At 37.8% G+C, this 14,613-nt stretch overlaps 1 protein-coding gene across 1 annotated transcript in view; it reads left to right on the forward strand.

The window, feature by feature from the left end:
* The first annotated feature begins 8,441 nt into the window (after positions 1-8,441).
* The window catches only part of KYNU (kynureninase), a 51,937-nt gene continuing 45,765 nt past the window's right edge, over positions 8,442-14,613 (forward strand). Inside the window, exons 1-3 of the mRNA XM_072419084.1 lie at positions 8,442-8,566; positions 10,315-10,527; positions 14,391-14,511. Of these exons, the coding sequence (XP_072275185.1) occupies positions 10,359-10,527; positions 14,391-14,511 (290 nt within the window). The 5' untranslated portion in view covers positions 8,442-8,566; positions 10,315-10,358. The remainder of the gene's footprint in view (positions 8,567-10,314; positions 10,528-14,390; positions 14,512-14,613) is intronic.

The raw sequence follows: 14,613 nt of genomic DNA on the forward strand, positions 1-14,613 counted from the left end.
CAAGAACAAATATCTCAGAGTAGAGGCAAACCTTTTCCACCACATTAAATGTCCCCATTGCAAAAAAATCTCAAAAAAGAAGCAAATCCCAACTTTAAGGAGTTGCCACCAGAATGAATGTCACCATTGCAAGATTTTCCCCCTTGTTCCTGCCCTGATGATAATTTAAATTTTTGGATTTTCCTATACTTTCAGAGACACTGGAAAGGTAATTTTCTTACTGGGACACAAACCTGTCAGGAGACAACTCTTCACTACTTTATCCAAAAAAGGGCCTGGTTTATTAAAACTCTCCAAGGCTGGAGAGGATACATTTCATCAGTGCACCTGGGTGATCCAGCAAACATGAAATGGATCTGGTCCAGGATTGAAAACATTTGCTAGAAAATAGCAAATGACTTTGAAGAAATCCATTCCAGGTTTGCTGTATCACCCAGGTGCACTGATGAAAGTGTATTTTCTCCAAACTTGGATAGCTTTGATAAATCAGACTCAAAGATTTAAGCTTTTCATACACTTTAAATAGAATAGGCCACATGTATGAGAAGCATTTTATGCCTGATATTTTTTTGTACCTCCCAGGCAAGTTTTATTATATAACTTTATTTATTAATTTATAACTTTATATTAACTTCAGAGGGGCTCAAAATTTAATGTACTACCATAGTCATATATCAGTGAGGGGAAGCCAATTAACCTAACTGCATGTTTTTGAAATGTGGGAGAAAACCCATAGGGAAAAAAGCAATCTCCTTGCAGATAGGATCCTCGCTGAGATTCAAACTGGGACCTAGCGCTGCAAAGGCCAAAGTGCTAGCCACTTAAATATGTATTTAAGAAGCATCTTATGCATGATATAATTTTGTTACTTACAGGCAATTATTGGAGCAACATTGATGCACTGGAACCAGAGTACAACCTGTTGAGTTACACAATCTTTTATCTACTGCTTCACACTTTTTGTTTTCTTAATTATTGTTAACAGCAGCAGTGGGATCAGTGATTCTCCAACACCTGCTGGTGTCAGCTCAGCTGCCCCCACCTCTGTGCTGGTTCCTGTTACACTGATATATGAATATTTTACAGTGGAAGGCACTGAGCCACTTATTATTGCTGCATTTATTCCCTTTGGGTGGCCAGAGGATAGGACACTGCATGTACCATCTCCAACACGCTAACCACACCATGACCTCACCACCAGTCCAAACAAGCCCTAACACCTGAGTTGTTACAGATCCCTTAGGACAGAAAAGATGTAACAAAAATGTTTTCTTTACATACAATTACTGATAATTAGACAGGCCAATTACCAGAAATTGTTTACACCATCCCAAGAAGCTAAGTAGGGTTGAGCTCTTTAATAGATGAGTGGCGCGGGGTTTAGTCAACCATTTCCCCACTCTGACCTTATGCGATGTCTCAGAACAAGGCTTGGGAAAAAATGGCAATTTTATAGAGTAACTTCATATTTTATCTAATCAGGTCCCCTCGGAAAGCAATCATGGAAACATATTCTTGCAAGTTCCTGCTGATTACCTGTGTGGCTCATTACCGCAAATCCCCTTTGACAGGCACACAATCACCGCTGACTTATCCTAAGTTGTTACCGAGACTTTTTGTAAAATAATTACACTTGCCTTCCCATTCACTCGGGCCATTAGCGGTACATATAATTGTCTAATTAGCGGAATACGGACAGAATTTGTAATCTTTCATATTTTGGTATAATAAAAGAGTCATTGTTGATATCCCACTTTGTATTTTATTTATTTATTTTTTGCATAAGGCATTTTTTTTTTAGTTTTTTTACTTCTTTTGCCTATGGATTTTTTTTTTAATTAGCATATACTCTATGAAATTGCTATTTACTTAAAGTCAGTAGTTACTTTTATTACTCCCTCCTATGTCATTACACAGCATGTCAGTCTTTCAGGGGCAGCTTCTGGTGGTCTCCCCCTCCCTGCATCCCCAGAACTACATCTCTCAGGAGCCGTTTCCCTATGCTGATTTACTAAAGGAATTCGGGTTGTGCATGCACAAATATGAAATATCACCATGCAAGGGGTAATTCGCCTGACTTAGTGCATGATGATGAAAATTAACTTTGCACAGAATACTCAATCACATGCAAAGGAAATCTATAATAACATACATTTTGCATAGTTAAAGTCAGCAGAGCTTTATGTCATTTACTAAACTAAGTGCAAGATTTGCAATGTAAACAGCCGATATTCCTTTAGTAAATCAGTCCCAATTGTGTGAGCAGGCTTTGGAAAATCAAAAGTAATTCAAGTCAGACACTTCTTTAGGGGCTTTGCAAATAACTAGAAGCTGACAGCCAACTAAAAAGGTTATTTTGAATTATAAAGTACATGTGATTTACAGAAAAATGAAATGCTTTTTTTTTATTTTAGTTGTTTTTTGGGGACATATTACCCCAGGTCCATGGTGACAATACAATGCTCAGGGAGTAGAAGGCAGGCTAGGTAAAAAATGTTTAATTACAATTTATAGAAAAACGACATGCTTTCAAAAATGATTGGCTTTTTAATTTTTTTTACTGATTTTTACAACATTAAAAAAAGAAAAGAAAGCAATGTAACCCTGCAAATGCTAAATCTGTAAAAAAAAAAACACACAGCATTCTCTATATGCCTAAACACCCAGACGGGTTCTAACATTCACCATTTGGAACCAGAGAGTCTTTTGTAATAATGTGTAAGGTTATCGATGGGTGAACACTGGGAGACTTGACACTAAATGTACATTCCCTAGGTTATACATTGCATGATCAGTATTGGAAGTCATTTTTCTAAAAAAAGAAATCTTAGGGGTACTTTTGCTGGAGGAGCTTTAAGTTAAAATGTGAATATGAGTGGTGAGCAAATTTTGGCCAAATTCACTGGTGAATTATTTGGAAATAAACTAAATTGATGTGTTTTATCATGCATTATGTATGCTGCATTAATAAAGCTCATTCAGCCCATCTTCTTCTCTTTTCTGGCTTCTCTACTTCTCAGTCATATTGATTGGCTGGGTCAGGATGACATAACTCATCATCCATTCCCAGCAACCCCTGGGGATCCCCCCATCTCAAAAATTAGTTTCAGTTGTAACTAATCACCTTTTGCATTGCACACCAAAATAGGCAATTGTCTTCTGTAATCTATTGTCGTAATTTTAATTAGTTCATGAAAAAAGCTATAGCTGGAACATTTCAGTGCTTGGTAAAACTGATCTGAAAGCAAAAAATCCTCTATAGGTAGTGAGGCGCTATCAAACACCCCGTGGGATAAAGTTGTGGACAGGTTAGGAGACAGATACCAAAAAAAGGGGGCTTGAGATTTTAATGTAGGATTCAGATGTAAAAGGAGCCTCCAGATTTAAAGATGGGACATATAGGTGACTCTGATGTGAAAGAGGAGCACTGATTTGAAGGGGGTCTTTGATGGAAAGGGGGACTCTCATGTGAAATTTAGGACACCAATCAGTGGTGATACAGAGGTGCTGTTGAGGAAGAAACCCAGATCCAAATTCTTCATCAAGTTTCATAGGTTTGTAGTTATACCACTGATGCCAAACTTGAATGCAAGAAAAACCCAATTACTAAAATTTCCTAAAAGCGGGCAGTCAACTTACAAACTACACTTACAAAAGCTGTACTTACAAAAGCTGTTTTCTTTCTTTTAATATTTGCACCTTTCTTTAAAGGAATACTGAACCTGTTTAGGTATCTAAGATTATCAAGTGACAACTATATCCTAATTGCAGTCATTCATTCTCACCTTGCCATAAGTACCCTTGATGGGGACTACATTTGGCTGCAGGGAAGATCTACGATTTTCACTTTTAGCTCAAAGCAGCACACAGACAAAAAGTGGACTGGAGGCATTAGAAAAAAAATTAGGAAAAAAAGGGTTAGACAGTACTTTTACAGATAAAACACTCTAAAAGACATGCAATTGTATGTGATGCTTTGTCATCTACTTAGAGTTTCGATCTACCCTTAGCAGACCTTTTTCGAAGAGGTATTATGTTCCTTGCACACCAGTGACCTTGTTTGCTGCTAGCAGTTACTTGGCAATGGAATGTCATCACAGCCTCATCTATGCTTTTAGTTTGCAGCAGTTTATCAGGCTGTATTACATGCTAACATGCCCTGCCTTTACCTCACATTGTAATGTTGGTTTCTAGAAGCTGACCACAGCATGCTTGTTTTGCCTATAATTAACCGAATGAAAGAGTTTGTTGGGCTGGGAATGAAAGAGCAGCAGAGCAATTCACATGTTGAGCCTTTCAGAATATAATTAGGGATGACCTTTAAGCATTGGCCATACAGCATATAAATCATAATGATCTTTCATTCCATGATGGTCTAAAGTAACTAGATTCACACAAGGTTTATCACGAACATTGGACATTTAATGTACGCTTCATTAACTCCCCCACAAGCATCAAATCTGAAAGTTTTTTTTAATTTAATAAGACTTATTAAATGCACATAAAACATACACCTCAGTATGAACAAACACAGCATGTCAATTATTCCTTTTTTATTAGGCTAACATTGTACACATTGGACTTGATATAATAAAGCTATCCAAGGCTGGAGAAGATAGACTATCATGGAAGAACCATGCAATAAACCAGCAAACATTTAATTGATTTTTCAAAAATAATTTTCCATTAGTTAATACATTTTTTCAATCCTGGACCAGGTCCATTTAAGGTTTGCTTGATCACCCAGGTTCTACCATGACAGTCTATCTTATCCAGTCTTGAAGAGGTATAATAAATCAGGCCCACTGTATCTATGGAATAGCAGTGTTGTACAACATATGTCGTGTCAGTAAGCATGAAGACATCATTTTTCTACAGTACAAATTGTGTCCAGTTTTTTAAAGTTGATCGGTGAGCCCTTAAAATGCTTTGCCTACTTCTGTAACTTGGTATGGTGGCATTAAAAGATCAGGTTGACTTACTAGGGTATTTTAGGTATTAGCATTTCAGCAACTTTCTTTGGTTCTATTGAGTAATTTCAGTTTTCAGTGTTTTCAGTTTAGCCAAATGTTTTTGTCCTTGGCAGCATGGACTCTTATGAATGGGGTTAAAGATACTGAGCACTGGGTATAATCCAATTCAGTAGAGAACCAGTGGTGGATCACAGAGTTGTAAGTCTTTGGAGAGCTCTGGAGTGGTACATTTTGCAGTGGGAGCTGATGTTTTCTGTAGTTTCCTACAGGGACATTAAAAAATACAGTTTATGTTGAGATTTACCTTTCCAACATCTACTAAAATGTAAAATATTCATTTCTTATAATGTCACCTTTTTAAAGATATTAGTGGACCACTACATTTTTGAAGGGAAACCAAATTACCTCCTGTGGGAACTTTTGTTGTGTCATATGTACTATGTTAGTACTATATTTACAATTGAATAAATATTATTTATAGATTATGGACATTTTAATATTTAGACAAAGACTCCGGTTTGGGGATTCACAAACTGTTGATGTGGATTTCTTCTTCCAATATCTTAATGGTCATTAAAGTCACATTCCAGATGCATAGAGTGACAACATTTTACAGTCACATTCCCCACTTTTGGAGCAACCCCCACATGCAGGATTTTTTTTTTTTAGTTTTTTTCCTTTGTCTTCATTCCAGTGATTTTTTTGTTCTCCTCCTAAAAGAGGTGATCAGAACTTGTGGGCAACTTGAAGATAAACCAACAGGAGGGATGTCTTTGATGCTATAAGCTCCACAAAAGTGTGTTGAATATAGTTCCCTGTAATTTAACACAAAAAAGGCCATTGCTAAACCCCACAGTGTCTTTGGGGGAGAGAGCTGCAGAATTTTACTTTATATAATTTTTGGCATTTTTCAAAGCAAACCTAGGGTTAGACTTCAGTCTCCCTTGGGACAAGTACTGACATAAATGGTGTACCATAAAGCATTGTAAAAGATGTAGGCACTCAATGCTCATGGAAATCAAATTTATTAGGGACATGCTGTGGTTGATCATAGTTAGGTGTGTGTTTATGTGCTTGTACTAAAATAAAATAATGTAAAAGGCTTTTATGTTCTTTTTTTTTGGAGGTATATACAAAGCACACAACAGACCGCAGATATAAAGTAAGGGACAAAATCCACATGAAATCAGAAATGGTTATGTTAGTCCATCATGGAAAGAGAGATCATAATGGCTTGTTCTGTGTGTGGTCAATGCTTAAAGGTCATCGCTAATTATATTCTGGAAAGCCCAACACACAAATTGTTCTGTTGCTCCCCTATTCCCAGCCCTCCAAACTGTTTTCTTCCAGTAATTACATATAGATGATGCACACATGCTGTGGTCAGCTTCTTTGTAAACCTTTATCACAATAGAAGGCAGGAGGTATAACTATGTATTGCAGCTTGTTTGATAGATTGAAGGAAAAGCACATTTGGGACTATGAAAAAATTACACTGTCAGGCATCACACAACCGGTGAATTAGTTAACCAGTAACACTATGCAGGACACATTACATTTAAAACTCTTACAATAAACTTATTCCATTGCAACCATATTTAAAAGTTTGTCCTATGTTAGCTGTCTACAACTTCTGAGAATATGACTGTGTAACCTTTTCCCTATGCTCCAATGTGTTTTGGTAAGTTTACAAAGAGCTCAAAAGTCCAGCACATAAATTGGAATATATAGTGTTATATCATGAACCAATATGGAGGGTACTGAATGTAACAATGACAGCAGAGTGGACAACAAGGCCCTTAATCAGTTATACATGGAGAGACAACAGAAGCGGAATCCTTCTCAAAAAACAGGCAACAATTAATAGGACCACAGCAGAAAAGCCACAACTCTTACCGCTAACCTACTATAAAAAAAGGAAGAAATTGCCAAATTTTAATAATTGCACAACTAAAATTGTCCATGTGCTTCTACCCTTAAGATTTGACTTAGACAACCAGGCACAGAAGAGAAAAGTCAGGATGAAAAACAGCTATAATAAAGCCAACTTGCTTGGTTCACTTTACATTGGGGTTTTTTAATTGGGAAATAAAAATTATATATTGAGCTTTGGCCAACCTGTTTATTGTAATTTTTGGCATTTGTAATGGCAGGCTCCATGTAGGGTATACGATTATTTTGACCTATTTTTTAGTGTTTTTGTATTTTTTTTTTCGCATATGCTTTGAGTAGGAAAATTTTAAAACTGAAACAATGTTGTTTTCAATCCTGTATAGAATTGGCAAATTCCTATCCAATCCTGTTCCAGAAACACAACAGTACGTAAGAAGCATTCTTCTAAAGTTAGAGGAACGCCACTCTTCAGTCTATATATAAAGCAGTGAATCTGACATTCCCTGAAACATTCCTGGTGGTAAAATTATTACTGCCTTCAACACCTTTCCAGGAATGTCAGATTGCTTTAGACTGCTTTAGAAAGAGACCCCTTAGAGAGTTATCCATAGAAAACAAAAATTCCCTCCTCTTATTCTGGGGACGGCCCATACATTTTGGATGTTCCCATCTTTTTTCTGGATGACAATGGTCACCAGTATAAATTATGTAACACACAATAATGTGATTGATATTCAACTGCCTTTTGTGAATCTCTCCAATGGGTACACATAAAGCAACACAAAACTAAAAAGGATCTATACCTTCTGTTTTTATCTAAAACACTTTAAGTAACTAGAAATGATAAACTTTCATTTACTCCAAATGTAACATTGTTTGCACAGCTTGTACTTTGTACATTCGAGCAAATATTTGCCTAATGGTAGAATTCCCTTAAGGTTAGATACATAACATAAGTGCAATGCAAACACATTTGTATGGTAAAAGCCTGTACTACACACTCCAATACACTAACTTTAACCTGTACCAGAATAGTTTATGTCAGAGTAAGCAATGGAATTCATTTACTAATAGAGTTTTGGTTGTTCAGAATTATCACTCTGCAAAAGCTGTGCCCCTTGTTGGGTGCTGTGTTTGCTCATGCCTGCTGCTACATCAGTATGGGACACAGCAGTGACATGGTGACTGGTATGGAAAATCATGGCAACCAATGAGCAGGCTGATATCAACCGCATTTATAACACGCCGAAAGATTAATTGTCAGAGAATTGTGCTGACACTGACTTCTGTGTAAATGACAATTATAATATCTGTGGCACACTTAAATCCCACATACAGCATAATACAATAAATTCAACATGTTTACATTGCATTTTGTTGTCACTTCTATGAGAAGAGATCCAATTCCAAATATTTAGACAAACAACATAAAATGAAGAATTGGCAATTTAATCCTCATAGACTCAAAAGTCAATGTTATTCACTGCTAGAAAGCTAAGCTCACAGTGTTTGCTTACTTGTAGAGAGAATAACCTTTGCTACCTTCTAGTTATTTGCTGACTAAAGGGGCGTGTAAAAAAAAAAACTAATCAGGACAGGTACTGCAAACCATGCAAAGAATGAAATGATTTGTTTGTGCATGCCGTAAAGTTTTGTGTTACATCAAGACGTTACGCCAATTCATAGTCTACCACCTTAAGGTATGTACTTTATATTGCTATATACTACATCATTTCTATTTCTCTGCCTGTCTTCTCTTTAAAGGAACCCCATGTTGAGACAAATATGTAAGCTGTGATTGCTGTTTATTTTTTTGTTTAGCTGTTTGGCTGTCATTCTGGTGCATTGACATAAAAGAAGTTGGTGGCAGTCATGTGTTTGTTATGGGGAGGTAATAAACCAAGCAGTGTTGTAAAAGGTTCAATAAAGATTTGATATACCGGTAGTGGGGAAGAGTTGGAATTTTGGGTCAGCTTTCATACCTGTCTGTAACTTCTTGGTTTGATTATCCTTTATTAAGAGTTTTAGGGATAACCAGTGGATGGGTCACTAGGGCTGGAAGGCACAAGCAGCCATGAAAACATTGCCAATGTGTTTTATAATTATATCTGTCTTCATTGGGGAGGTTCTTGTGTACATCCCATCCCGTTACTCTGAAACAAGAAGTTACAAACAATCTCTCCAGTAATGACAATGCAAAGCATTGGCATTGGGTGGATTTTCATGATTTTTGTTATATAAGCTGTATAGGTACCAGCATTTGGCTTGGTATCAGCTGCATGCATTGCCTGTTTAGTACAGCTTAGACAGCATGTTGAAGATGCTGACTACTTTGGGGTGTGCTACTTGTGAATATGCATGCTACTGTTTGAACTTGCCAAGCAGAACACCTAAGGTTTACTGTGAACCCAAACTCAAACAAACTCAAACCTCACCCCTACTCACCATCAATGTTTTGGTTTATCCTTGGGTTATTCTGTGAGTTCAGGGCTTTGACCAGACCACTCACCATATCAAACTTGTCAAACCATATTTATATACTATTTATAGACATTGTTTATATACTGGGTTCCAGTCTTGATGGATCAGAAAAGTGTTTTCCTCAAGCTGTTGCTACAAGGTTAAGGTATAGACTGTGCACTGGAAACACCTTACTAGTTCACATATGTTTGGACATATATGGGTTGATTTACTATTGAGTTAAATTTGAGTTGTTTAGGCTGTTCACATAGCAAACCATGATGACGGTTCCGCCGTGTATCCCAAATACTGGAACTGGAAAAGTTAGACTACAATGGGAGAAACTGAGTGATCCAATTCAAACCTGAAATAGATTTCTAAAATATTGTTTGCTATTGGTTACCAAATGTTTTTAATCCTGGACCAGATCCATTCCAGGTTTGCTTGATCTTCTGCAGTTTTGGAGAGCTTTAATAAAGCAGGCCGATTTTGTGTCACGACACTGTGTTGATAACTATTCTTAATGGCATCGCAAATGCATTTTGCGAACACACTGCAGCATCATCATCAATTGATGTACAATGTGCTTTTTGAAATGTAGCTTTTACTATATTTTTCTTTTTTTGTGCTGTATTGAGCAGCGTATTCATCTAAATGTGAAGGTGTTGTCCTAATGTAACACACAACAATGTGATTGATATTCCACTAGAATTAAATAAAAACATTGCATTAGTTGGAACAGGCACTAAAGAAAATTCTTGTTTGGGTATCTGCTGTACTGCAGCTGATATACAAAGCAAAATTTGTTTTCCAATAGCCACTTGACCATGAAAATTGTGAATGCAGTCTGGGACGAGTCGTGCCGTTCTTTTCCCATACAGAATAGAAGTTGACATTGAAGCAGAGACAATATTTCTCCATTATGTCAGAAAGTGGAATTTTTAAATGTATTTGATCCATATTCTTGTGGACATTGTCTTCATTTCAGGTCTGCTTAGTGTTGCTCAGTACAGCTAATCTCTCTCCATCATCATGAATTCATCTCCTCATACGTCACCCGTAACAACATTGGAAAAGCTAGCGTCTGAGCTAGGCTGCAGCATAGTCGATGAGAAACTAGCTATTCACTTGGACAATGAAGATGAATTAAAGCATCTTAAACAATGTTTTCACATTCCAACGAAAAAGGATTTGCCAGCAAGTAAGACATATTCACTTATTTTTTTGAACATTTGGCTTTGATCCTGCATCGTTTTATCATAACATGAAATGTAATGAAAAGAGCTTTACTAAAACTACTGAGACTGTGATTCATGTAAAAGAACTCAATCTGAGGGAAAATTTGGTGTAATACAAAGCCGCCAATCATATTGCAGTGCTTATTATATATCTTCTATATGGCAGACAGACTCGGTTGAACTGCTATACATAACTATAGGCACACTCTAGAGCAGTTTCTCAACCTTTGTAACATGGAGGAACCCTTTGAAATAACTTGCAGGTCTTCAGGGAACCCCTATTATAATTTCTATATTCACAGCATATTAGTGTAGCATGGAAAGAATGCCTCCTACATGGATGGACATTGGGAAGAATGTCACCCATGTTCATTGCTCAAGGAACCCCTAGGAATCTCTGGTTGAGAATCACTGTTTCAGACCATACTCTAAAACATTTTTCAAGTGTTCAAGCTTTATGCCACAAACCACCATTTTGTACTCTCTGTAAGACCATTTAATTCAGCTTTTGATCCAGGCATTCCTGTTTTGTACCATACCACTCCTATCTCAATCCCATCTCAACATTATCGGTTATCTGGGAACAACTATTTTTTTCAGTTATGCAAGACATACATTTCTAAGCACAACATCTGCAGGATACAGAACACATCCGCTATGGATTCCAAAATCTTGTCCTTTTTAACCTTCTGAACAAAGCCTCTACATGCTCTCAGACCGACTGCAGGATCCTTGGTTAATGAACACATCTACTCTATGCTCCTAGGCACAGTATTATTATTATTAGCCCGTATTTATATATCGCCAACATAATAGGCAGCGATGTCTCTACCTGTTTCTCAAAGGGGATCACAATAAAAGGTCCCTACTAAAGTCATATGTCATTAACACAGTCTAAGGTCAATTTTAGAGAGGAAAGCCAATTAACCTAACTGTATGTTTTTTTGGGATGTAGGAGAAATCCAGTGTACCCAGAGGAAACCCACGCGGACACATGCCCATTGCAGGCTCCTGTTACTCTGGGCTCCCCAACTTACTTACTTCAGTCACCCAAACACATTATTTTTGGGCTACCAAACCCATGGACTATAGGCTCCCAGATTTACCCATTCATGGCCCTTAAACACACCCACCTAGGTTCTTAGACAACCTACTAAAGGCTCCTACATACTTTCCGTGTAGTTTCCCAAGCACACTTACTGGTAGCCCTTCAACACACACCCATTTCAGCCCTCAATCCACCACTGCCCCCCAAAAACACAAAAACATTCTCACCTTAACATTTAAATGTTAACTTTAAATGTAAACTTTCCCAGATTGGTGATAAAGTATTTGAGAGGGAGGGTTCCTGCTAGTTTTTTTTTATGATGATATGAATTACTGTACACACTTTGCATTCATCATTGAACATCTACAAAAAACTTTCTATATGACTGTTCAATGTTAGCAGGAAATTATATGCTTTATTTTACATAAGGAAAATAGACTACAGGCGCCCACACACCATTTCTGGGTTTCCAAGCACACCCATTATGGGCTCCTAAACAACCCACTGATGACCCCTAAACACTCCACTTATGACACACTCACTGATGGCCCCAATCACACTCATTTTAGGCTTCCAGACACATTCATTGATAGACCTTCAAACACACAACACTTGTCATGGCTCCACAAGGCCAAGTGTAGACCCCTGTGGGTGGAGATGTGCATGGGCCGCAAGGTCTAAGCAGTAGCTTGGTCTTCTCCAGAGCCTCTAGAGGTGAGGATGTTGTGCAGCAAGCCAAGGCAGGTGATTGCTAACAAGCTGGAACCAAAATGTAGTGCAAAAGGGAAATCCAGGAGAATAGTCAGATAAGCCAAAAGGTCAGGGCAGGCAGCGAACAAGAGTGGTCAGGAAACAAGCCGGGGTCAGTACACGAAGAATCTGGAACAGGAGAAACAAACAACAGGAACCTGGATGCAGCGCTAAAGGAACTCCTTGGTCAGGCAACTGCCTGGTCAGGCAACTGCCAGGTCACTTCTTTAGAAAGGGAATGTCATGTGATGGGTGTAGATCAAGTGAGCCACAAACATCAATCCCACCAGCAGAGGGAGTGCTGTTGCTGAGATAATCTCAGGTGTTATTGAGATGTTTGCCAGCAGAGGGTGGTTCTCTGAGGCAAGGGAGCAGCTGACACAGAATCACCTGACCTGGAACAGGAAGTGTGCAGAGTGTTGGATCCAGAGGCAGAGATGGTGCTGGCAGCTGGGGGCTCCAAGGAGGGTAAGCAAGAAGGAGGCACAGATGACCTGGACCTGTGGGGATCTGTGACAACACTGACCTCTAAACATACCCATTTCTACTCTAAATTCAAACACCCACTCCAAGCCCTATAACTATGTACACTAGATGGTATTTGCCTAAAACAAATGCTAGTGATTATCTCAGGTAAAAAATCTAGCATGTGTACAGTGGTCCCCTGACGTCTATTAGTGAAACACTGCAGTTGATCACTAAATGAACAAGAACAACCAATGTCATATTTTATGGAGGAGGTTGCAGCAGGGTGCCTCCCCCTTGTCCTCCCCACTCCCCTTTCCATGGAACTACTGCTACTGAAATAAAATCAGGAAAGATGATTTCCAGTGAGAGAAATATATCATACACATCTTTAGACACTCTCTATTTCTGTCTTAGGTTGTGCTAGTGCTAAGATTGTTTTCTTCCTTACTTAACTGGAAAAATAGTATCCAAAATGGCCAATTTTTTGCTGTTCCAAAGACAATTGACCGACCGTGCCTCCTGCTCTTGTCTAATGAATATTGGACAGATCTAGCAATGATCTTCTCCTATCCATAAAAAAAAACCTTTCAACACAGTTTTTAGGTTATCCGTACATTTTTCATAAGAAAACTATGTAATGAACTGTAACGTATGTGATTAGTTCTGATGCAGCTGGGAAACAGTTTTAAATCCTGATGCAAGTTTTCATTGATTGGGTTGTGCTTGTTTATAATTTATGGGATAATGTACCCTTTATGGTAACTCTAGGATTATTTGGATTAACAAAGGAGTTCAGAGACCATAGAAATATACAGAGGTCATGGAACTCAAAGGTGAATTCACAAGGTCTTGAAAATGTATTGCTGGGGGAAAATTAATTCATAGCTTGACAGACATTGATGGACTTGGATACACAATGACTGAAGATCACAATCATGGATAATGTCACACAATAAGGCTGAACTCCAAGCAAACAGGTAATTATACAGTTAAAATGTGTACAAGAAGTTTGACTGTAAGCTCTTCTGGGCAGGACCCTTTCCTTCTCTTGTGTCTTGTCTGTCTGTCTTTTGCATCCCTTATTAAATGTACAGTGCTGAATAAAAGGTCTAGTGCTATATACCATTTAATAAGAATAATTCCTTGGTCCCCAGGCAGTTGGTGTACTTTTTTTCTGCTCAAGCCCTGGAATATGGGTTGGCTCACACGTACAATGCAGGACCACTGGTGCTGCGTTTTACATGATGATGTAGATAACGACGCCTTTACAAATAAAAGTTGCCTGTAAAATGGAGAAATAAGGGAAAAGGTATGTCTGCTACATGAATTCTAGACAAATCAAGAAATACAATCTTACTATACAGAGGTTTGTGGTTACCAAAGTGAGATTTCCTATCACAAGTTAAGATTTGTTTACTTTTTTTAATACGTCATAATTGCCTTGATTGTTGTATTCTTTTCTTATCTGTCTGGAATTAAACATTTATCTTTGAGCTGTAAACAGTGTTTTTGTTGGGTTGTACCATACTACTTACATGAGTTTGTCTTTATTTCATACAGTAGAGAAATCTCTTATTAACGAAGAAGACAATTGCATATACTTTTGTGGCAACTCCCTTGGGCTTCAACCAAAGAAAGTTAAGGACTACATTGATGAAGAATTGGACAAATGGGCAAAAATGTAAGTATATCTTAAACAGTTACACACTTTTCACAAACAAGAAGAAGCAGAAAAAAAAGCCTGGCTATAACTAGGACAAGATATTGATGACCCTGGTAGCTG

Source organism: Pyxicephalus adspersus, chromosome 7, assembly GCF_032062135.1.
Source record: "Pyxicephalus adspersus chromosome 7, UCB_Pads_2.0, whole genome shotgun sequence".
Taxonomy (NCBI): domain Eukaryota; kingdom Metazoa; phylum Chordata; class Amphibia; order Anura; family Pyxicephalidae; genus Pyxicephalus; species Pyxicephalus adspersus.